General features: G+C 45.8%; 1 protein-coding gene and 1 long non-coding RNA gene across 3 annotated transcripts in view; one reads left to right on the top strand and one right to left on the bottom strand.

The window, feature by feature from the left end:
* Positions 1-9,711: 9,711 nt before the first annotated feature.
* On the bottom strand, positions 9,712-10,888 carry LOC141099757 (uncharacterized). The gene is made up of 2 exons (XR_012234519.1): positions 10,535-10,888; positions 9,712-10,372 (listed from the first exon to the last, which is right to left on the bottom strand). It is a non-coding gene; the product is annotated as an uncharacterized lncRNA (long non-coding RNA).
* A 149-nt stretch (positions 10,889-11,037) lies between these two features.
* The window catches only part of GALNT4 (polypeptide N-acetylgalactosaminyltransferase 4), a 149,287-nt gene continuing 134,241 nt past the window's right edge, over positions 11,038-26,083 (top strand). The window contains exons 1-2 of one of the 2 annotated variants that reach the window (XM_073587788.1): positions 11,038-11,261; positions 22,899-23,329. In XM_073587788.1, the coding sequence (XP_073443889.1) occupies positions 22,950-23,329 (380 nt within the window). In that variant the 5' untranslated portion in view covers positions 11,038-11,261; positions 22,899-22,949. The remainder of the gene's footprint in view (positions 11,262-22,898; positions 23,330-26,083) is intronic. The other variant, XM_073587789.1, reaches the window with a different exon arrangement.

Raw genomic sequence — 26,083 nt, 5'->3', positions numbered from 1 at the left:
ACTGGAAGGCTGCGCAGTGATCAATGTCAATCCCTGGAGTTCTGCATTGATCGTCAGAGGAAGATGTGTTCAGACTCTATACCATTTCCCTGACTTCTTAGCCTGTTACTGTAACACTGTAGCTTCCATTTATAATGAAACTAGATGTGGTCCAGAGGCTATTGCATTGGGAGGGCAGTGACATCATGATGGGGCAGCTCGGTGGCGCTGGGGATGGCGGCTGTCTCTCCCCCCTGTGCTCTCTCCCATTGTATGTAAGTACAGTATATGTATTTTTAGTTACAAACCTGTTTCTGCAGGGGGGGGTGTTAATAATAAAGTGTCAATCTGTCAATCTAATTTCCTGGTAAAAAATGTGTAGGGCTTTGCTGTATTTTGTCTTGCCAGCGCAGGTAAACCAAGCAGCTACTGGCTGCCAACCCCCCGCTACCTGGTGCTACCTTCGCTGGCAATGAAAAATACAGGGAAGACTTTTTTTTAAGTTATTTAAATAAATAACTAAAAAAAATTTGAAGTGAGCTCCGCCATATTTTCTATTGCCAGTCAAGGTAACCCAGACAGCTGGGGGCTGGAAATCTCAGCGTGGTGAGGCCCAAGCGGTCTGGGCCCCTCATGCTGAAAATTGCAGCCAGCAGCCGCCCCAGAATTGGCACCTCTATGAGAGACACCAAAACTGGCGGTTACCCCGCTCTTCCAGCTGCCGTGTAGCGGGGGCAGACTGGGTAATAAAGGGGTTGATTTCAGCTTTTTTTTGGCAGCTGATATCAAGCCGTATTGCAAATGTCAGACGTCAGTATGACAGCCGGCCATTAGCAATACTTTGAGTAAAGGAGAAAAAAAACACAGAGAAATGTTTTATTACATACAAAATAGACAGAGACATCTCGTTATTCACTTTATTAACTCCCCCAAGTTCCCCTCCGACGTAATCCTGTAATCTTGCAGTGGGGCAGTGTGATGTGTCACGCGGCCACCATCTTTGTGTACATGCGTTTCCAAAGATGGTGTCTGCATGTGTATGCGTATGTGTGCATCTATGCGCGTGTATGTATGCACATGTATATGTATGCATATGTGTGCATGTATGTGTCTGTATGTTTGTGCGTACTTGTGTATGTGCATGTGTGTATGTATGCGCATGTATGTGGGTGTGTATGTGCATGTGTCTGAGTACATGCGTGTTTGTGTATGCATGTGTGTCCGTACTTCTGCGAGTGTTTGCACATGCGTGTATGTGCGTATATTTGCGTGTGTGGGGGGACATTATACTATGTGTGTTTGTGTGTATGCACGGGCGTATGCGTGTATGTATGTGTGTATCTGCGTGCATATATGCACGTTTGTGTGTATGTTTGTATGTGCATGCTTGCGTATGAGTATATATGTGCATGCTTGCGTGTGTATATACGTGTTTGTGTGTGCATGTGTATGTATGTGTGCGTGTATCTGCATGTTTGTGTGTGAGTGTGCGGACATTATACTGTGTGTATGTGCGTCTGTGAATCTGCGTGTGTGTGCTTGTATGTTCGTGCTTGCATTTGTGTATGTGCGTACATGTGTACGTGCGGAAATTATGTGTGTATACGCGTGTGTATGCGTGTTTGTGGGGCATGTGTGTTTGTGTGTATCAGAATATTATACTGTGTGTATGCGTATGCAAATGTGTATGTGCTTATCTGCGTGTGGGTATGCACAGGCGTGTATGCGCTTGCGTGTTTGTGTGTATGGTTGTGCTTGCGTGTGTATGTGAGTGATTGTGTGTGTATTAGTATGTGGGGACATTATACTGTGTGTGTATGCGTGTATGTGTGTGTTTGCATGTGTATGTGCATGTGGGAACATTATACTGTGTGCATGCGTGTTTGTATGTGCGTATCTACATGTGTATATCTCTGTGTGTATGCACGAGTGTGTGTGTGTTCATTATACTGTGTGTGTATGCATGTGCGTGTGTTTGTTTGTATGTGCGTGCTTGCATGTGTGTATGTGCGTGCACATGAATGTGTGTGTGGGGACATTACACTGTGTGTGTGCGTGTGTGTGTATCTGCATGATATATATGCATATGTAAGTGGGGACATTATACTCTGTATGTATGGGTCTGTGTATGCGTGTTTGTGTGTAAGTGCGTGCATGTGGGGACATTATACTGTGTATATGTATGCATGCCTATGTGTGTATATATGTAAGTACATGTGTGTATGTATGTGAGTACATGCGAGTATGTATGTGTGCATTCGTGTGTGTCCCTCCGCTGCCTGCCCACCCACCTCCGTGCAGTCACTGCTGGCAGGAAAGACGGTGATTTGTAACCTGTGCTGGCGATGGGGTGCGGCACCACCAGAGGGCGCCCGCACTCCATCTCCAGCACAGGCCGCAAGCCGCGGTCTTTCCTTCTGGCTGTGACTGCACGGAGGTGGGTGGGCAGGCAGCTGCAGGAGGGTCCGGTGGCGGGTGCCCCGGCGGAGTCCCGTTGGTGGTACTACGGAAGGGCCTGGTACCACCAGCGGGTGCCATATTGGAATACCTATCACTTGGGTATTCCAATATGGTGGTCTGCATACTTCCAGCACGGTGGATTGTGAGATTCGAGGACATCCAGACTGAAGTGGATGACGGACAATTTTAGGTAAGTATATAATAGAAGTCCTGATGCTCTGTCAGAACCACAAGCACCCAATGTACCCCAAAAGACTAACAATGGGGTCCATCAAGTTTGGTTTCTGTCTCTTTGACGTGGAGAATAGCACTGCTTAATCGCATACTCATAGGCTGCTAATTATGGTCACTAAATACCGCATATATAAACACTGGTTTGCCATAACAAATGCTGGGAATGATAAAAAATATGGTCCTGTAGACACATGCAAATTACCGTATATGTCTAAAGCCATGTTCATTATTTGTTAGTCAAAACCAGGAGTTAGTGAGAAATGCAGAAGAGGTGACGTGTTTCTATTATACTGTTCCTCTGATTAAGCCAAAACCAGGAGAGGAACAATCAGAGGAAAAGTATAATAGAAACTCCTGTATTTCTCACCCACTCCTGGTTCTGGCTTACACATACTGAGGTGAAATACTAAATGTGTGAACGTGGCCTAAATACCATTATGACCTATTAGAATAAAGTGCCAAGCACAAGTGAAACAAATAGGCTATAAATACATACTGTACCTTAGGAAAGAGGTCACATGGGTATGAGTGATACACACCTTAGGCCTGTTTCACACTTCCGTTTTTGACCATCAGTCAAAATCCGCCAGTTTGTTTAAAAAACGGATCCGCCATTTTTTTGCGGATCCGTTTTTTTCCCCATTGAGTTGCATTACTGGCGGATCTTGACGAATGGCCATCCGTTGGATCCGTTTTTTTGCGGATCTGCCAAATTTTTTCCGTCCGCCGACATGCCTGGACGGACCTTGCAACGTTTTTTTTGCTGCAGGATCCGCATATTACAGTGCGCATGTCCGGAGGAAGGAATGCAGCCAGAATTTTAACCCTGAAATCCTTTCTGGCGGACGGAAAAAATTCTCTCTCTCTCGACTGCGGCTCCCTTTAAAATTCTGCATTCAACGGATTCAAAAAAACGGTCCGGTGGCATCTGTTTGCATCAGTTCAGTTACAAACGGATCCGCTTTCCGCCATTTTGGCGGATTTTAACTGACAAGAAAAAACGGATGTGTGAAAGAGGCCTTACTAGTCTCATCACAGGAGGTGACGTCGCGCCGATGGAGATGTCTTTCGGGTGTACTTGAATGATGATATGGTTTCAAAGGTATCAGTGATGCGCTAAGGCGCTCGGTCACGTGAATATTGATGACACCTTAAGGCGCAAGGTCGTGAAAGTAGTGATAAAAGGTCACCTTCCTGCGCACTATAAGAGATGTGCAAAACACATGGATTGCTCACCGCACTCCCTACCAAGGCTGAAGTGGTATGATAAACTGAGACCACTATTGCCGACCAGTATCTACCCCTCAAAGGCCCCCTGATGAACCCCCCTGAAAAGATTTAGAAGGGGGAAAGTCGTGACCCAAAGTACTAATACAGCCACATGATAGTTGTTCTCTTTTGGAGATTTTGCTTTACAGCCCATGAGCTTTGAGTTTCCCCTCTGGTCTGTGCTACCAAAACAGAAGCGGCAAGGCGAGTACTGTCTGCTGGGCTATTTCTTTTAGTCATTGGAGTGAACAAAGACCCAGAGTCCCTCGCTCTGGTGATCGGAGGGGGTCTCTTGGCTCTCGACACAACTATAAATTGTGTTACACCTCCTAAAGGGAACTTGTCACGTCAAAACCCGCTATTAACCTGCAGACATGTGGTTTTTCTGGTTATTACTGTTCTGAAGCTGTGCGGCCACTGCCCAGAGGAAATTAACTTTATCCCTCTCTGCAGCCTCAGGGTATGTGCAGACGATCCGTGAACGCTGCCGGTTGGATGCTGCGTACTTATGCAGTGAACGTGCGCTGTGTCCAAAGCTCGGTCACTTCCGGATCGTGTGCTCCCGGCCTCAGGCTTTCAGTCATAGAATCACAGCTTCAGTCACTGCTCAGTACATAGTAACCTCGCCCCAGCACTGACTGACAGCTGGAACTGCAGTGCTATGTTGGCTGTCAGTCAGTCAGGGCGTAGTTCCATCTGCCACTCACTAGGTACTGAGCAGTGACTGGAACTGCACCTCTATGACTGAAAGCCGGAGACTGCCAGGAGGAATAAGGTTAATTTTTCTCCTGGCAGCCGGGTTTTCAGTGCGGCGGCCGCCTGGCTTCAAAGTGATATTAACCCTACATTTGTAGGTGAATAGCGTTTTTTTACATGACAGGTTCCCTTTAATGAATCAGGAGTATCAGACAAGTGATGCGCACTTCACTGCAACCTTACAAATTGTCGTGATGTTGTGAGAATGACAAAAGATGCAGCGACTTTTCAAAACTGTATGCCAGAATTGGTGAATCGGCTGTATTTTATTCATTTCAAATTTCGTGCCGGCGCTATCCTAGCCGCAGACAGAGATGGCACAGACTAAACTAATGGTGGGCGCCAGTAACATGGTGCGTGCGGGTGGCACTGAGCAGTCTACGCATGCGCAGTTGGCGCCATTTTCCTTAACACTTCCAAGAGCTCAATGTGCACAAGGCCGCCCGCGGCTGGGACAGCACCAGCACAAAATATTACATGAAAATTCATCCAGATACAGCACGGGGGACGGAACAAAGCTGAAGCCCCCACCACAGGCCCACCCAATGCACGAAGATATGAATACAAGGAAACTTCCAATAAGGCCGGGGTCACACTTGCGAGAAATGCGCACAAGTCTCAATACCCGGCACTCGGGACCGGAGTGTGTGACTGCATGTATTTCTATGCAGCTGAGGGTCCAGTCCGAGTGCCGGTGGCAGTGCCGGGTATTGAGACGCGAGACTCGTGCGAGTTTCTCGCAAGTGTGACCCTGGCCTAAGGATTAAAGGAAATTTACAAAGCGGATTTCTTCACTTGAGGAATCATTTTAACCCCTTTCTGCCATCAGACGTACTATCCCGTCCATGTGCCCTGAGACTTAATTCCCAGGGACGGGATAGTATGTCATAGCGATCAGCGGCGCTCACGTGGTGAGCGCCGCTAATCGCAGCCGGGTGTCAGCTGATTATCACAGCTGACACCCAGCACAATGTGTCAGGGGCGGTCACGGACCGCCCCCGACACGTTAACCCCTTGTACACCGCGATCAAACACAATCGCGGTGTACCGGGGGTTAAAGGGAAGCATCGGCAGGGAGAGGGCTCCCTCCGTGCTTCCCCGAGCCCCCCACGGCAGCGCAATGTGCAGCGCTGCTGCGGGGGGCTCTTTCCCTACAGGCCCCTGGATCCAAGATGGCGACGGGAACCTTCGGGGGCCTGTAGGGAGCTGACTTCCTCACTGCCTGCAAAGCGCAGGCATGAGGAAGTCTGCAGCAGTGCCTGTGACAGATCACTGATCTGTCACAGTGATCTGTGATGTGACAGATCAGTGATCTGTGATGTGACAGATCAGCGATCTGTCACAGGACAGTCATGTCCCACCTGGGACAATGTAATAAAGTAAAAAAAAAAAAAAGTGTAAAAATAATTTTAAAAAAATCGCTAAATAAACAGTAAAAAAAAAATATTCCCCAATAAATTCATTTTTTGAAAATAAAAATTAAAAAAACAATAAAAGTACACATATTTGGTATCGCCGCGTCCGTAACGACCCGCCCTATAAAACTGTCCCATTAGTTAACCCCTTTAACGAACCCCTGAAAAAATAAAAATAAAAAACGAAGCAAAAAATAATGATTTATTATCATACCACCGAACAAAAAGTGCAATAACGTGCGATCAAAAAGACGCATATAAATATCCATGGTACTGCTGAAAACGTCAGCTTGTCCCACAAAAAACGAGCCGCCATACAGTGTCAACCGCAAAAAAATAAAAAAGTTATAGCTCGCAGAATAAAGCGATGCAAAAATAATTATTTTTTATATAAAATAGTTTTCATTGCATAAAACCGCCAAAACATAAAAAAACGAACTAAATGAGGTATCGCTGTAACCGTACTGACCCGAAGAATAAAACTGCTTAATCAATTTTACCGCACGCGGAACGGTGTAAACGCACCCCCCCAAAAGAAATTCATGAAACGCTGGTTTTTGTTCATTCTGCGTCCCAAAAATCGGAATAAAAAGCGATCAAAAAATGTCACGTGCCCGAAAATGGTACCAATAAAAACATCAACTCGTCCCGCAAAAAATAAGACCTCACATGACTCGGTGGGTCAAAATACGGAAAAATTATAGCTCTCAATATGTGGTGATGCAAAAACTATTTTTACAATAAAAAGCGTCTTTTAGCGTATGACAGCTGCCAAACATAAAAACCGCCATAAATAGTAAATCAAACCCCCCGTTATCACCCCCTTAGTTAGGGAAAAATAATAAAATAAAAAAAATGTATTTATTTCTATTTTCCCGTTAGGGTTAGGGCTGAGATTAGGGTTAGGGGTGTGTTGGGGTTAGGGTTGGATTTAGAATTGGGGGGTCCCCCGGGTTTGGGCACATCAGGTGTTCTCCAAATGCAACATGGCGTCTGATCTCAACTCCTGCCAATTCTGAGTTGAAAAAGTCAAATGGTGCTCCTTCCATTCCAAGCTCTGCCATGCGCCCAAACAGTGTTTTACCCCCACATATAGGGTATCAGCATACTCAGGACAAATTGCAAAACAACTTTTGGGGTCCAATTTCTCCTGTTACCCTTAGGAAAATAAAAAATTGGGGGCAAAAATATCATTTTTGTGGAAAAAAATGATTTTTTTATTTTCACGCCCAGGCGTTATAAACTTCTGTGAAGCAGTTGGGGGTTCAAAGTGCTCACCACACATCTAGATAAGTTCCTTGTTTTGGGCCTAGTTTCCAAAATGGGGTCATTTGTGGGGAGTTTCAATAGTTTAGGTACATCAGGGGCTCTCCAAACGCACATGACACCCGCAGACCAATCCATCAAAGTCTGCATTCCAAAACGTCACTACTTCCCTTCCGAGCCCCGACGTGTGCCCATACAGTAGTTTTCTCCAACATATGGGGTGTCAGCGTACTCAGGACAAATTGGACAACAACTTTTGGGGTCCAATTTCTCCTGTTACCCTTGGGAAAATAAAAAAATGGGGACTAAAAGATGATGTTTGTTGAAAAAAATAAGATATTTTTATTTTCACGCGCGGTCGTTATAAACTTCTGTGAAGCACTGGGGGGTTCAAAGTGTTCACCACACCTCTAGATAAGTTCCTTACGGGGTCTAGTTTCCAAAATGGGGTCACTTGTGGGTGGGGTTTCCACTGTTTAGGTACATCGGGGGCTCTCCAAAAGCAACGACACCTGCAGACCATTCCATCAAAGTCTGCATTCCAAAACGTCACTACTTCCCTTCCGAGCCCCGACGTGTGTCCATACAGTAGTTTTCTCCCACATATGGGATATCAGCGTACTCAAGACAAATTGGACAACAACTTTTGGGGTCCAATTTCTCCTTGTACCCTTGGGAAAATAAAAAAAATTGGGGACTAAAAGATGTTTGTGGAAAAAATACGATTTTTTTTATTTTCACGCCCGGGCGTTATAAACTTCTGTGAAGCACTAGGGGATTCAAAGTGCTCACCACACATCTAGATAAGTTCCTTAGGGGGTCTAGTTTCCAAAATGGTGTCATTTGTGGGGGGTTTCCACTGTTTTGGTACATCAGGGGTTTTCCAATCGCGACATGGTGTCCGATCTCAATTCCAGCCAAAAACGTCAAATGGCGCTGCTTCCCTTCCGAGCTCTGCCATGTGCCCAAATAGTGGTTTACCCCCACATGTGGGGTATCAGCATACTCAGGACAAATAGCACAATAACTTTTAGGGTCCTGTTACCCTTGGAAAAATAAGAATTGAGGGTGAAAAGATCATTTTTGTGGAAAAAATATGATTTTTTAATTGTACGGCTGTATGTTATAAACTTCTGTGAAGCCCTTGTGGGTTCAAAGTGCTCACCACACATCTAGATAAGTTCCTTGGGGGGTCTAGTTTCCAAAATGGGGTCACTTGTGGGGGGTTTCCACTGTTTAGGTACATCAGGGGCTCACCAAACGTGACATGGCGTCCGATCTGAATTCCAGCCAATTTTGCATTGAAAAAGTCAAACGGCGCTCCTTCCCTTCTGAGCTCTGCCATGCGCCGAAACAGTGGTTCCCCCCCACATATCAGGTATCTGCGTACTCAGGACAAGCTGCCCAATAAATTCTGCAGTCCAATTTCTCCTGTTACCCTTGGTAAAATAAAAAAAATTTAACATGAAGTATTTTTTTTGTGAAAAAAAGTTAAATGTTAATTTTTTTTTAAATATTCAAAAAATTCCTGTGAAGCACCTGAAGGGTTAATAAACTTCTTGAATATGGCTTTGAGCACCTTGAGGGGTGCAGTTTTTAGAATGGTGTCACTTTTGGGTATTTTCTATCATATAGACCCCTCAAAGTGACTTCAAATGTGATGTGGTCCTAAAAATAAAATGGTGTTGTAAAAATGAGAAATCGCTGGTCGACTTTTAACCCTTATAACTTCCTAACAAAAAAAAAATTTGGTTCCAAAATTGTGCTGATGTAAAGTAAACATGTGGGAAATGTTACTTATTAAGTTTTTTGTGTGCCGTATCTCTGTGATTTAAGGGCATAAAAATTCAAAGTTGGAAAATTGCAAAATTTTCAAAATTTTTGCCAAATTTCCATTTTTTTCACAAATAAACGCAAGTTATTTGAATGAAAGTTTACCACTAACATGAAGTACAATATGTCACGAGAAAACAATGTCAGAATCACCGGGATCCATGGAAGCGTTCCAGAGTTATGGCCTCATAAAGGGACAGTGGTCAGAATTGTAAAAATTGGCCCGGTCATGAACGTGCAAACCACCCTTGGGGGTGAAGGGGTTAATCAGTGTAACAGTGGCAGCATGGCCCTGTCTGTACGTTATGTAGTAAGCGCCAGCGGATAGGCTCTCTTTAACCCTCCGTCAGGCGCAATATAGATTCTCCTCAGTTCATGCGCAATGTGCCTGACAAGCACAGGTCAGAAAACCACCTATAGTAGCTACATATTTCAATTTCAGGACTATAGAAGTAGTCAGTGACCTTCATAGGAATGTATTAAAAGAGATTACACCAAATCAGATGCAAAAAAAAACATTTATTAACCATAAACTTATTAAAACTAAAAGTACCACTTTTCGGTAGTACCGCCAAATAGGCTCCAGTTATCTTTACTTAACTATTGCTTAAATATAAAATTATGGAAAAAAACTTAAAGGATATTGCACTTAGATGTTACTTAATTATTTTCTACTCATCTTCAGTGGTTTCAATTGCAGCAGAAGCAGCACAGGTACACTTAGAAAAGCAAGGCTGGCAGACGAAAGTTGCATGGGAAAGGCAGATTGATTCTTTACATATTTTGCATTCATATTTAGAAAGCCTTCTGAAACCAGATACAAATGAGCAGGTAGTACAACTGCGTCTTTTAGAAGGTGGTAGAGTCGGTGTTTGTTCTGGAACGTCCTTGGGACGTCCTTTGTATTTTTATCTTTGCCCAAATAATAAGCTAGATCTGTGTCTGTTTCCTCTGTATCAGTGTCATCACCATCCTGCTCTGTTCCAGAATCAGTGTTACATTCTGCTACCTCATCTTCAGATGAAATGTCACTAGATTCCTCTAAATCCTCAGTTACTGCTGGTTCTTCCTCATCATCTTCTAACAAAAAAATCTTCATTTCTTCTAAATGAAGGGGTTTAGATGAATCATACTGTTTTCTGGCCATTGCAGCAGAAAATCTGAAGCAAGAGAGAAAGAGTATGTGTTAGGGCGCAATGTGCCTTAGAAGCCACCCTCCTTTTGTCTAAGAAAACAGTACTTATGTACACTAACTTAGCATTAATCCTTCATAAAACAAGCTAAATACACAATCGTGATGAATAAAAAAAGAAAATACTAACCTTTCAATTTGTGTTGAAATCAGGCGCAATGTGCCTGAGAAGCCAAAGTGTTGATATCTGCTCACTAGAAGGTCTACTGAGTCACTGTGATATCAGGTTTCACAGAGCCTGTAGAGTCAGGAGATAACTAGGAGGGGTGGGGTTTTCTGATAAGTGGGCAAGGAGAGAGAAGTGAAACTAATTACTGTGTGCCTGTCAGATCTATTGCGCCTGACGGAGGGTTAAGTATTGACGACATAGTAACAAAGTGATAAACGACGTGTATGAGGGGGCAGGAAGGGCCGTGGGCTCGGGCCACACCACTGACCTACAGCATCATACACGGCCATGATGGAGCCCATACATGACCTGCATATAGCCACCTCACAGGACGGGAGGCTGGAGCTCTGTCCTCCGCCATGTCTCGTGAGGGAGGCAGCGGATAGTGGGGGGCTGCGCGGTGCCGCCGGCTCACAGCACCGTCTGGTTCCAGTCTGGAGATGTGCGCGCACTGGAATGGCCGCCCTGTCCTCATTCTGTGGAGGAGTCCGCCAGACACATGATCCGGAGGAGGAGGAAGGCTCGGCTCTCAGGGCTAGCTAGAGAGGAGGGGCGGCCATAGACACGTCAGGAGGGCTCCGAGAAAGTGAAAGGAAGCGACGGCGCAGCGACAGGAGCGGAGCACTTCCCTCAGCGGCCAGAGAGCGCCTCGTACGGCGGGGATGAGTCCTGGCGCGCAGCCTATACTGTGAGTATGAGTGGTGGGTGACACTGCTGCGAGTATGAGTGGTGGGTGACACTGCTGCGAGTATGAGTGGTGGGTGACTGACACTGCTGCGAGTATGAGTGGTGGGTGACTGACTACTGCTGCGAGTATGAGTGGTGCGTGACACTGCTGCGAGTATGAGTGGTGCGTGACACTGCTGCGAGTATGAGTGGTGCGTGACACTGCTGCGAGTATGAGTGGTGGGTGACTGACTACTGCTGCGAGTATGAGTGGTGACTGACACTGCTGCGAGTATGAGTGGTGGGTGACTGACACTGCTGCGAGTATGAGTGGTGGGTGACTGACACTGCTGCGAGTATGAGTGGTGGGTGACTGACACTGCTGCGAGTATGAGTGGTGGGTGACTGACACTGCTGCGAGTATGAGTGGTGGGTGACTGACACTGCTGTATGAGTGGTGGGTGACTGACACTGCTGTGAGTATGAGTGGTGGGTGACTGACACTGCTGTATGAGTGGTGGGTGACTGACACTGCTGTATGAGTGGTGGGTGACACTGCTGCGAGTATGAGTGGTGGGTGACTGACACTGCTGTATGAGTGGTGGGTGACTGACACTGCTGTATGAGTGGTGGGTGACTGACTACTGCTGCGAGTATGAGTGGTGGGTGACTGACCACTGCTGTATGAGTGGTGGGTGACTGACACTGCTGTATGAGTGGTGGGTGACTGACACTGCTGCGAGTATGAGTGGTGGGTGACTGACACTGCTGCGAGTATGAGTGGTGGGTGACTGACACTGCTGCGAGTATGAGTGGTGGGTGACTGACACTGCTGCGAGTATGAGTGGTGGGTGACTGACACTGCTGCGAGTATGAGTGGTGGGTGACTGACACTGCTGCGAGTATGAGTGGTGGGTGACTGACACTGCTGCGAGTATGAGTGGTGGGTGACTGACACTGCTGCGAGTATGAGTGGTGGGTGACTGACACTGCTGCGAGTATGAGTGGTGGGTGACTGACACTGCTGCGAGTATGAGTGGTGGGTGACTGACACTGCTGCGAGTATGAGTGGTGGGTGACTGACACTGCTGCGAGTATGAGTGGTGGGTGACTGACACTGCTGTATGAGTGGTGGGTGACTGACACTGCTGTATGAGTGGTGGGTGACTGACACTGCTGCGAGTATGAGTGGTGGGTGACACTGCTGCGAGTATGAGTGGTGGGTGACTGACACTGCTGTATGAGTGGTGGGTGACTGACACTGCTGTATGAGTGGTGGGTGACTGACACTGCTGTATGAGTGGTGGGTGACACTGCTGCGAGTATGAGTGGTGGGTGACTGACACTGCTGTATGAGTGGTGGGTGACTGACACTGCTGTATGAGTGGTGGGTGACTGACTACTGCTGCGAGTATGAGTGGTGGGTGACTGACCACTGCTGTATGAGTGGTGGGTGACTGACACTGCTGTATGAGTGGTGGGTGACTGACACTGCTGTATGAGTGGTGGGTGACTGACACTGCTGCGAGTATGAGTGGTGGGTGACTGACACTGCTGCGAGTATGAGTGGTGGGTGACTGACACTGCTGCGAGTATGAGTGGTGGGTGACTGACACTGCTGCGAGTATGAGTGGTGGGTGACTGACACTGCTGCGAGTATGAGTGGTGGGTGACTGACACTGCTGCGAGTATGAGTGGTGGGTGACTGACACTGCTGCGAGTATGAGTGGTGGGTGACTGACACTGCTGCGAGTATGAGTGGTGGGTGACTGACACTGCTGCGAGTATGAGTGGTGGGTGACTGACACTGCTGCGAGTATGAGTGGTGGGTGACTGACACTGCTGCGAGTATGAGTGGTGGGTGACTGACACTGCTGCGAGTATGAGTGGTGGGTGACTGACACTGCTGCGAGTATGAGTGGTGGGTGACTGACACTGCTGCGAGTATGAGTGGTGGGTGACTGACACTGCTGTGAGTATGAGTGGTGGGTGACTGACACTGCTGTATGAGTGGTGGGTGACTGACACTGCTGTATGAGTGGTGGGTGACACTGCTGCGAGTATGAGTGGTGGGTGACTGACACTGCTGTATGAGTGGTGGGTGACTGACACTGCTGTATGAGTGGTGGGTGACTGACACTGCTGCGAGTATGAGTGGTGGGTGACTGACACTGCTGCGAGTATGAGTGGTGGGTGACTGACACTGCTGTATGAGTGGTGGGTGACTGACACTGCTGTGAGTATGAGTGGTGGGTGACTGACACTGCTGTATGAGTGGTGGGTGACTGACACTGCTGTATGAGTGGTGGGTGACACTGCTGCGAGTATGAGTGGTGGGTGACTGACACTGCTGTATGAGTGGTGGGTGACTGACACTGCTGTATGAGTGGTGGGTGACTGACCACTGCTGCGAGTATGAGTGGTGGGTGACTGACCACTGCTGTATGAGTGGTGGGTGACTGACACTGCTGTATGAGTGGTGGGTGACTGACACTGCTGTATGAGTGGTGGGTGACTGACACTGCTGTGAGTATGAGTGGTGGGTGACTGACACTGCTGCGAGTATGAGTGGTGGGTGACTGACACTGCTGCGAGTATGAGTGGTGGGTGACTGACACTGCTGCGAGTATGAGTGGTGGGTGACTGACACTGCTGCGAGTATGAGTGGTGGGTGACTGACACTGCTGGTGGCTTCGCCTGGTCATATCAAACCGTGGGGCGTGTGGGACACTACACTACAGAAGTAGTCCTGGTTCAAAGGTGACACCTGCTCTCACCCTGTGACGCTGAGCCTGCGCTATGCTGTCGCCCTGTGACGCTGAGCCTGCGCTATGCTGTCTCCCTGTGACGCTGAGCCTGCGCTATGCTGTCGCCCTGTGACGCCGAGCCTGCGCTATGCTGTCGCCCTGTGACGCTGAGCCTGCGCTGTCGCCCTGTGACGCTGAGCCTGCGCTGTCACCCTGTGGCGCTGAGCCTGCGCCGTGCTGTCGCCCTGTGACGCCGAACCTGCGCTGTCGCCCTGTGATGCCGAGCCTGCGCCGTGCTGTCGCCCTGTGACGCTGAGCCTGCGCCGTGCTGTGGCCCTGGGACGCTGAGCCTGCGTATTTGAATACCACACATGTGCGCACACGCTGTGGTGGTCTCTGTCCTGGTCCGTGCACTCTCTGAAGTCTCAGGGTCACTGACGTGTTAGTCACTAGTTGGATAATGGCTTACATTGGGTCGCATTTTCTGATATCCGTCTCTCATCAGCTTTCATAGGAAGACAAAGCGGATTTTCTGGTCTGTCTCCCGCTTTTTTTTTTTTTTACCGTATCCTCCTGATATCACTGTGTAAGTATCCAGCAAATAATGCGGTATGACGGCGGCCAGTGGTGTCTGAGCTGTTACATAAGATGAAATCGGGGTCTTCAGTATGTAAGCCGGTCAGGACCCCCCAGGAATAAGTATTGTTGTCATTTCAAAGCAAAATAACACAAACTGTAAATCTATGAAGGTGCCGGCTCTCATATATACCCCCAATTGATCAGTGGATATACGGTAATTAGTTTTGTGCCCAAGATTAGCATCTCATCAGGTTTAAATGAATAAAGATTAATTTATTTTTAGACTTACATTTTTTCACATTGTTTGACCAATGAATAATATTTAAAGACCTGTCACTAGGTCAGAAGTGGCAGCTTTTTTCGTATTATTCCTGCGGCACCTGAGTAGGACGTGTGTGTTTTTGTATTATAAATCCGCTATACAGTTCCAGAGGTATAGGCGTTTTTATCCAGTGTTTTATTTTTTGAGCTTTACCAAGGGAGCGTTGCTCCCAGGATTCTCTGGCGACGTGTCTTTAGGCTGCTCTGCATTACTACCCTGGATGCAACGCCCTCTTGGTAAAGACCATCAAATTAGTAGTAACTGGAAAGGGCCGTATCTCTGGAACCATATGGTGGATTTAATGAAGACAAAACCCAAGGCATACTCAGGGCAGCAGTGGGCATGAAATCTGAGTGGTAGCTGGCCACTTTTGAGCTGGTGACAGGCCCTCTTTAAGGGTACAGGTATGTGCACACGGCGTCTTTGTTCCTATCATTTGCCTGAAGACGCTCCGTTGTATTTTACACTATGGTGGCAAGAATAAGCATATTACGGTACTACATTATACCGCCACATGGTTTCTTAATCTTGAGAAGTTATAACAAGTAGCAAGATATGGAACATGTGCACCGCAACGTCAATTTCATATTGTTGTGCAGTAGTTTTGCAGCGCTACTTTGTGTATGCATACCCCAAGGGTGTGTTCACTTTAAGGTTTCTTTTTTATTGGCGCTGAGTGTTAGGAGCAGAAACTCTCCAAAAACCACAAGACGTTCAAAACCTTTGACTTTTGGTTGAGGTGTTTGAACACACCCTAGGTTAGGTATAGACAATCTCTTCATCTCCATCTGAGATAATAAGCCAGTTACTCTCACCAAAGTGGGATCCGATCTTCTCGGGGGTTGAGAGAGAATTTTTTCTCAACCTTGTCCATTATGTCAGTCCATGAAAATTGGATCGCATTCAGATGCCACCCAAGTGCGGTCGACTCCATTTCACGGACATCAATGGGCGAATGCCATTTGATTCTCAGAGGCAAACTGTGCATTGTGTGAATCCCCCCCCCCCCCCACCCCTTTCATCCTCGGACCACTCTGTGTCCATCCCCATAGAATAACATGAGTACCAATGCTATGTGATAAAACCATGGCTAGCACTCCTCCAATTTACACGGTCGTTGGCACTTTCCCTGAAGTGAAATGTCCATGAGTATCTGATGCGTTTTTGATGTTACAGCATTTCTGCACCAACTAGCTAAATTTTGTTACTTTTCATGCGTTTTTATTGTGTCTTCACCTTTTGTATTTTTAGCTCTTTTTGGTATGTAATTTTTTTTACCTAAAACTGCTTTGTGCTGCCAAGTGTCATCAGGGTTTTTCACGGATGGGTAAACAAATTACAAAGCTTCTCCAATGCTTTGCCATGTTAACCACAGAAAGCACAGAGATGCCATCCGTGTGTTGTTCGTATTTTTCACAAACCCATAGACTTGTACTGGACCTTTTCATCCCTGCTGAAAAAAACGGACATGTCTGTGTCTTTTGCACGGACATATGAGCAGCAGCATGGATTCTAATGGGTACGTGTTTTATCCGTGTAAAAAGATCGGATACAACAGGGACGTCTGAATGAGGCCCCAGTGGCAAGACTGAGAAGCTGTCGGCGTGGTCAAGTGAGACCCATCATGTCTCACCAGATCACATAGAAATGCTTGTTCTAACATCTCATTGGGCATCTGCTTTTCCCCCTCTATATCAATGCCTTCTTATGATTGGGCAGCAACGTAAATAAGAAAAAGGAAACGCCTCCAGTGAAGAATCTTGGTGACGGGGAATTTTGCATATTAGACACTCTAAACGTCAAAAGCCTATAATCTCCGCACTCCGGTGGAGAAAAAACATTGCAACCTTGTCCTTGAGCCATTTTTAGTAATATACAATTTAATGCTAAAAAAACATTGTGTAAGGTTTTCTTTAACCCCTTCATGACGGAGCCCTTTTCCGTTTTTGCTTTTCTGTTTTTCGCTCACCTTCTTCTCATCTCACGGCCATAACTTTTTTTATTTTTCCGTCAATATGGCCATGTGAGGGCTTGTTTTTTGTAGGACAAATTGTACTTTTGAACGACACCATTGGTTTTACCATATCTATCATGTACTCAAAAACTGGAAAAAAATCCCCAAGTGTGGTAAAATTGCAAAAAAAGTGCAATTCCACAACAGTTTTTTGGATTTTTTTTTTTACCACGTTCACCAAATTCTAAATCTGACCTGCCATTATGATTCTCCAGGTCATTATGAGTTCATAGACACCAAACATGTCTAGGTTCTTTTTTATTTAAGTGGTGAAAAAAAAAATCCAAAGTTTGTTTAAAAAAATAAATAAATATACATCATTTTCCAAGACCCATAGCGTTTCCAGTTTGTGTGATCTTGGGTTGGGTGAGGGCTTATTTTTTGTGTGCTGAGGTGATGTTTTAATGATACTATTATGGAGCCCATACGCTCTTTTGAATGTCTGTTATTGCATTTTAAGGCAATGTTGTGGTGACCAAAAAAACGTAATTCTGGTATTTTGACTTTTTTTCTCGCTATGCCGTTTAGCTATTGGCTGAATTCTTTTTTTATATTGATTGGGCGATTCTGAACGCGGCGATACTAAACATGTGTATGTTTGATTTTTCTTTTTTATTAATGTTTTTATTTTGAATGGAGTTAACTTTAAAGTTGTGTTTTTTTTAAAACCTTTTTATTTACCGTATTTATTATTTTACACTTTTGGCATTCTTCAATAGTTTCCATGGGAGACTAGAAGCTGCCATAACCTGATCGGCTCTGCTACATACAAGCAATGATCAGATCACCTGTATGTTGCAGAATTACTCACTTGCTATGAGCGCCAACCACCAGTCAGCGCTCATAGCAATCCGGCATTGACAACCATAGAGGTCTCCAGGAGGTAATGCAACAAAAAATGCCAGTTTTTTTTCTTGTTTGCCAAACCATCAAAAACTCAAGAAATGCTCATTGGGGGAATGTAGCCTAAGGCTATGTGCACATGACGAAACCTGCCTGAAAAAGCAGCACAAAAAGCGAACATGATGTGCAGCAATGTAAAAGACATTGTTCAGTCTCTTGTTACGGTACATCTTTTAGGCTGAGTTCACACGTGGCGTTTTTTTTTGCGTTTCCGCGGCGGTTTTAACCGTGCGATTTTGCCGCGAAAAATAAGCATCCCATGCATTCCTATGGGATTCCGCAATGCTGTACTAATGCTGCGGTTTTTACCGCGGCGGAATCGCTTCGCGGTAAAAACCGCAGCATGCTCATTATTTTGCGGAATCGCGGCGATCCCGCACCCATAGGAATGCATTGTTCCGCTTACTTCCCGCATGTGGCTGTGCCCACCATGCGGAAAGTAAGCAGAACATTTGCGGATGGTACCCACGGTCCGGAGGAGAGGAGACTGTCCTCCGGGCTGTGGGTACCATATCCCTGTAAAAAATAGAATTATAAAATAAAAAATATTGTTATTCTCACCCTCCGACGTCCCGCGCATCCTTCCCGCTTCTCTCCACGCTCCCGTTCCCAGTAGTCCTTTGCGAAAATGCCCGCGATGGCGTCCGTTCTCGCGGGATCGCGAAGTCTCGCGGTCATTCGCGCGACGTCATCGCAAATTACCGCGAGACATCGCGATCCCGCGAGAACTGACGTCATCGCGGGAATTTTCGCAAAGGATTACTGGGAAGGGATGCGCGGGACGCCGGAGGGTGAGAATAACACTATTTTTTTTTTTTTTTTACATTCTATCTTTTACTACTGATGCTGCATAGGCGGCCTCAGTAGTAAAAAGTTGGTCACACTTGTCAAACACTATGTTTGACGAGTGTGACCAACCTGTCAATCAGTTCTCCAAGCGATGCTACAGATCGCTTGGAGAACGCTAGCATTTTGCAAGCTAAATACGCTTGCAAAATGCTAGTTTTTCCGCGGGAAAATCGCAGGAATTTAAAATGCGATTTTCCCGCGGACTGGAATTCCGGAATTCTCGCGGTAATTTCCGCGAGAGTTCCGGTACGTGTGCACATAGCCTTAATCTCCATATTTTGGAACCTTTGAAGCCGTTAACTTGTTCATTCTTTGCTAGCTATAGATTAAATAACAGTAAAAGACCTCCGGCGCTGAGCTGTCATGAAAACGCTACGGCATAACTGTGAGCTAAGCCGCTGACGGAAACTGCTAGCTTCGCCTAGGACAACCTTGGTGTCTTAAAGACATTTGTGAGCACATACCCTAAGGGCTCGCTCACACTAGACAAGTGATGTGAGGTTTTATCGTATAACACTGAGACCAATATACTAGGGCAGTATGCGGTGAGTGCATCCGATATTCGTCATGTCTATGGGTGCTTGTGAGACCTCGTCCTGCACTCGGATGTCATCCCAGTGCAGTCTGACGTGCGCTCATAGAGACAAGGAAGAAGATGGAGAAATTAAGTTCTCCGTCTTCTCCACACCTGAGCTGCGATACAATCAGATCACAGTAGGGTGACACTCTGACAGAGTTGGGGCTGACTGTCAGCAGCATGAGAGAAGATGCCGCAGTGTGCGCGAGCTCTAAATGTGAGATAATTACTGTGAAAAACTGCCAGTACAATTTAGTAAAAAATTTACCAAACTCGATTAGCAATTATATGAATTTTACTCCACACGCAGCTGCTGCTTGCTGAAAACAAGATCGGTCCACTTTTGGGGTCTAAAGTAATGAAATGAAGGATCCATCTGTACACATACGTAACCTTACATACATTGGGATATTTTTCCCAACATATCCGCATATATCCATAATACTGTATGTACTAAGTGGCTGTTTTCCAGGACAAACACTTGGCATTCCCTCAGAAGTACGGATGCAATAATGATACATACTGATGTCCACTAAAGCCTATCTGAGGGGTGTGGCATTTAAAAATTAAATCAATGACTTTCCATTGAAAACAAAGGACTATGCACCTGTATTTTCTGAATGTGCGCAAACGCCGACCAGTGAAACTTATGTCAGTTCTAAATGATAAGCTGTAAAGATGTTTAGTGAAAAAAAACAACAAAACATTGTTGTAGGCCAAAATATACGCGCTCTGTTCTTGGCGCAAGGCTTTCCCGCATAGTCACATAAATTAAGTTGATGGCGGCAGGCAGCACACAGTGCTTGATACGGTCTATGAAAGCTAAAGAATGGGACATTTGATCAAAGTGTTTGAAGCATCAGATTTAGCAAATCTCTATGATGGCCTGGCTTTTTAAAGTTCGATTTGTTTTTCTTGTGAATCAGTGTGACCTTACATCAGGTATAAAACTTACACCTGAAATATGGGTCAAGCGTCTAGCAGCCTTTCCCTGATCATGGGGCATAAAACCGCTCTTGCATGGGCAATGATTGGTCAGAGTCAGACACTTGTACCTTGGTGTAAGCAGGTTATTTTCTGGTGACAATATTGAAAAGGTCCATAAGACTTGCTACAATCCACTTGTTGCAGTCATATTATCACAAAAAACGCAGCCACAAAGTGTGAACTCAGTCTAAGGCTACTTTCACATTTCCGTTCTTTTAATCTGGCGGGCTGCGTCGAAAAGTTGTCAAACCGGATCCGGTAGAAGTCGCAGCCCGCCGGATCATCTGTTTAGGCCGGAGATGGTGCAGGAGAGGGAGAGAGAGTCTTCGGGCATGCACTCTGCAAAAATGCGGTCCAGCGCTGTTAAAAAAACGTTGCAGGGAACGTTTTTTGCAGACGCCAGACAGGCATTTTTTGCTGTATCCGGCAAAAGCCGGACACCCCGCATGGCCATCAGGCACAATGCGGCGATAATGCAAGTCTACGGGAAAAAAGCCGGATCCGGTGGCAACTGGCGCTGGATCCAGTTTTTACATTTTTCGCCGCATCGCGCCTGATGCTTAAAAACGGAAATGTGAAAGTAGTCTTAAGGCCCCGTCACACATGGCGATCTCGCTAGCGAGATCGCTGCTGAGTCACAATTTTTGTGACACAACAGCGATCTCACCAGCGAGATTGCTGTGTGTGACAGCGATCAGCCCCCCTGCCGGTATCTATCGCTGATCGCTGCAGGAAAGGCCAGGACTTTTTTTGGTCGCTTGTCTCCCGCTAGCCACCATGCATCGCTGCGTGTGACAGGCGGGAGACCAGCGATCTGCTGGTAACTAATGTACACATCGGGTATCCAAGGGACGTGCGTCCCTTAGATACCCGATGTGTACGTTAGTTACCAGCGCGCTAATGCAGGGAGCTGGTAACTAACGTACACATCGGGTATCTAGGGACGCACGTCCCTTGGATACTCGGTGTACATTAGTTACCAGCTTCCTGCATCAGCGCTCTGGTTACTAACGTGCCCAGCAACGCTGGGCGTCGCTGTGCTGATCGCTGGTGAAGCTGTCTGTTTGACAGCTCACCAGCGATCACATAGCGATTCACCAGCGATCCTGACACATTGATATTGTTGTCAGGATCGCTGGTGAGTCGCTATGTGTGACTCCAGCCTTAGACAAGTTATATGCTGATAAAGATTAGTTTCATAAGAAGTTATAGTAAATGTCCATGTATCCCTTTAACAGCAACCTTCTATGATGAGCTGCTATGGAATATTCAGGTGCATCACACAAAAGTAGAATATCATTAAAAAGTTAATTTATTTCAACTCTTCAATACAAAAAGTGAAACTCATATAGAGTCATTACAGAATGTTCTATTTCAAGTGATTATTTCTGTTAATGTTGATGATTATGGCTTACAGCTAATTAAAACCCGACAGTCATCTCAGTAAATTAGAATACTTTATAACACCAGCTTGAAAAATGATTTTAAAATCCAAAATGTTGGCCTACTGAAACGTATGTTCAGTAAATGCACTCCTTATTGGTCGGGGCTCCTTTTGCATCGATTACTGCATCAATGCGGCATGGCATGGAGGCGACCAGTCTGTGGCACTGCTGAGGTGTTATGGAAGCCCAGGTTACTTTGATAGCCGCCTTCAGCTCGTCTGCATTGTTGGGTCTAGTGTCTCTCATCTTCCTCTTGACAGTACCCCTAGATTCTATTGGGTTATAAGGTCAGGTTATAAGGTCAGGCGAGTTTGCTGGCCAATCAAGCACAGTGATACTGTTTTTGTAAACCAGGTATTTGATATTTTTGGCAGTGTGGACAGGTGCCAAGTCCTGCTGGAGAATGAAATTTCCAACTACAAATGTTCTTGTTAGTGTTTTATCAAGACCCAAGTCAGCGCAGACGTCTACCAGGAAATTATAGAGCGCTTCATGCTTCCCTCTGCCGACAAGCTTTTTGGAGATGGAAATTTAATTCTCCAGCAGGACTCTCTTTATGTAATGCTGTTTGTAATGTTGTAATGTTTGGAATGCTGTATGTAACGCTGCTGCAATACACTTTATTGATCCCGAGGGAAATTATGGTATCATATATACACCTTAATGTCACGTTATCATTCGTGTTGTCAATTTAGGCGCGCCCATTGTATCAGCTGTTTCCATAATGTCTACAGTTATGTGGTAGAACGGGGTTCAGAGGACTTACCTTGTCACAAGTGATGGAAGCCCCATCTATCACATATTTCTAGATCCCCTTTTTCATCAAAGTTCAAACATCATAGAGCACAGATGACTCATCTTGTAGACTGAGTGTGTAGACTTTTACAGACTTTTCATGATTAGATATAGTGGCAGGTTCTGGATTATTGCTTTTTACTCTGTTGAACAAAGTCTTGTAAGAAACGGCTGCCTTGACATGAATCCACATTTGCTGACGTGTTTCTCTATTTATATTTATTCTTGGTTCCGTTAATATTTTATTCCAAGGTAAACCTTGCTGCCCTAATTAGAATCGGTTGTAAGATAAATATTGACTCTACAATATGTTCTGTAGCTTGTTTTATGCCAGGTATGGATGTTGCAGTACATTAAGCACTGTGATCAGCTCTCTGCCATTTGACCATTAGATATTTTACCCAAATTTCCCAAGGTGATCTGATATCTGTCTTCTTTCAGACTTGCAGTGTCAGTTGAGCTGGTGCTTGGCCAGATCACAAGTCTCATGCCATGAGGATCCGCCTGAGGAGATGCTCACTCATTGTGAAGACTGTTGTACTGGTTGGACTTTTTATGGTCACCTATATGGTAGTAGAACTTTCTGTTTCTTCTTTCTCTTCCTTGGAGAAAGAGGACCATGCTACAAATAAAAGATGGGACAGAGATTTGCCAGCCACTGAAGAGAAAGAGGAGGACTTAACCCGTCCTGTGTACAATAAGCCTCTCCCAAATCCGAATGCACTCGGAGAGTGGGGCAAAGCGGCTCATCTGCAGCTTAATTCTGCCGAAAAGAAGATGCAGGAGGAAAGCATTGAAAAGTATGCAATTAATATCTATCTGAGCGACCAGCTATCTTTGCATCGTCACATCCAGGATAACAGGATGTATGAGTAAGTAATCAAAATGTAATGGTAATAAGTCTTATAACTATTTTACTGTGCCTACATTTCTCCATAACCAGGATAGTCACTTGTTCCACTGAATAAGGAATGAATGAATGTACATATGTGTCCCTGGGTGCTGGTGTGTTGATGTCATCTAATTAGGCCTATTGGTTTGTGATATATATAAAATCACAAGTTGGAGGATGGTCATACAGTACATTAAGGATTTCACACAGCTGTTTTCTGAATGACTTGTCGATCAAGTTGGTCTGTGACTGTTTGTTTTGTCATATGACGATCTTGGGGAAGTGACCATTTCTCACCGGAGTTAAGCTTCTGTCAGATGTCTAGCTGCACGTTATTCCCCTTTCCCTATTGAGAACACATACCTGCACTGCCTTGCCGTTGGTACATAAATATTTAGTTGTCATGGGTCTGGTGGAACAGTTTTTGGACAGACTTCTTATTTGGCTACAGATATCTACCCTAAACCATTAAGGATAAGACTAGTAAGCTCTTCAATCCTATAAACCACCAGGGATGATACTAGTAAGCCCTTCACTACTGAAAGCCACCAGGGACGATACTAGTAAGCCCTTCACTACTGAAAGCCACCAGGGACGATACTAGTAAGCCCTTCACTACTGAAAGCCACCAGGGACGATACTAGTAAGCCCTTCACTACTGAAAGCCACCAGGGACGATACTAGTAAGCCCTTCACTACTCAATGCCACCAGGGAAGATACTAGTAAGGGCAGCATGGTGGCTCAGTGGTTAGCGCTGCAGCCTTGCAGCGCTGGGGTCCTGGGTTCGAATCCCACCAAGGACAACATCTGCAAGGAGTTTGTATGTTCTCCCCGTGTTTGCGTGGGTTTCCTCCGGGTACTCCGGTTTCCTCCCACACTTCAAAAGACATACTGATAGGGAATTTAGATTGTGAGCCCCCATCGGGGACAGTGATGAAAATGTGTGCAAACTGTAAAGCGCTGCGGAATATGTTAGCGCTATATAAAAATAAAGATTATTTATTATTATTATAGTAAGCCCTAAACTACTGTAAACCACCAGGGAACATACTAGTAAGCCTAAGCCCTTCACTACTGAAAACCACCATTGATGATACTAGTAAGCCCTTCGCTACTGTAAACCACCAGGGATGATACTAGTAAACCTAAGCCCTTCACTACTGAAAACCACCAGGGATGATACTAGAAAGCCTTTCACTACTGTAAACCACCAGGGACGATACTAGTAAGCCCTTCACTACTGAAAGACACCAAACATGATACTAGTAAGCCCTTCACTCCTGAAAGCCACCAGAGCTGATACTAGTAAGCCCTTTATTATTATTATTATTATTATTATTATTTATATAGCGCCATTAATTCCAAGGTGATGTACATGAGAAGGGGGATTACATACAAAGTTATAGATATCGTTAACAGTAAACAAATTTACAATGACAGACTGGTACAGAGGGGAGGGGACCCTGTCCTTGCGGACTTACATTCTACGGGATAGTGGGGAAGAGACAGAAGGTCGGGGGTGCAGCAGCTCTGGTGGTGATGAGGCGGCAGCTCAGGCGGTGGTGAGGCGGCAGAATGGTAATTGCAGGCTGTAAGCTTTCTTGAAAAGATGGGTTTTCAGGTTCCGTTTGAAGGATGCGAGGGTGGTGGATAATCGGACGTGTTGAGGCATGGCATTCCAGAGGATAGGGGATATTCGGGAGAAATCTGGGAGGCGGTTGTGTGAGGAACGAATAAGTGTGGAGGAGAGTAGGAGGTCTTGGGAGGATCGAAGATTACATGAGGGAAGATATTGGGAGATTAGTTCAGAGATATAGGGAGGGGAAAGGTTGTGGATCACTTTGTAGGTCAGTGTTAGTAGTTTGAACTGGATTCGTTGGGGAATTGGGAGCCAATGGAGGGATTTGCAGAGGGGGGAGACGGGAGGAGAGAGGTGGATTAGTCAGGCAGCAGAAATGAGGACAGACTGGAGTGGTGCAAAAGAGTTAGCAGGGAGGCCACAGAGGAGAGTGTTGCAGTAGTCAAGGAGGGAGATGATGAGGGCATGTACAAGAGTTTTAGTAGACTGAGGAAGAGACGGATTCTGGAAATATTTTTGAGTTGGAGGTGGCAAGAGATTGGACGTGTGGTTTGAAGGACTGGGCAGAGTCGAGAGTTGCTCCGAGGCAGCGGATTTCAGGTGCGGGAAAGAGCGTGATGCCGTTTACCATAATAGATAGATCGGGTAGGGAAGATGCGTGAGATGGAGGAAAGATGAGTTCAGTTTTGTCTACGTTGAGTTTTAGGAAGCGAGAGGTGAAAAAGGAGGATATGGCTGATAGACACTCCGGGATTCTGGACAGCAGAGAGGTGGCATCTGGGCCAGAGACGTAGATCTGAGTGTCATCTGCATACAGGTGGTACTGGAAGCCATTGGACTTTGAGTTGTCCTAGGCCAAGAGTATAGATGGGAAAAAAAGTAGGGGTCCCAGGACAGAGCCTTGGGGGACTCCAACAGAGAGGGGGCGGGATGAGGAGGTAGTGTGGGAGACGCTGAATGTGCGGTCAGAAAGGTATGAGGAAATCCAGGACAGGACAAGGTCTTTGATGCCAAGGGAAGAAAGAATCTGTAGCAGTGGTCAACTGTGTCAAAGGCAGAGGACAGGTCAAGAAGGAGGAGGATGGAGAACTGTCTGTTAGCTTTGGCTGTGAGTAAGTCATTAGTAATTTTGGTCAGGGCAGTTTCAGTGCAGT

This window comes from Dendrobates tinctorius, unplaced genomic scaffold, assembly GCF_039654945.1.
Source record: "Dendrobates tinctorius isolate UK_male_01 unplaced genomic scaffold, ASM3965494v1 ptg000102l, whole genome shotgun sequence".
NCBI classification, from domain to species: Eukaryota; Metazoa; Chordata; class Amphibia; order Anura; family Dendrobatidae; genus Dendrobates; species Dendrobates tinctorius.
This window is presented reverse-complemented; position numbering and strand designations above follow the sequence as displayed.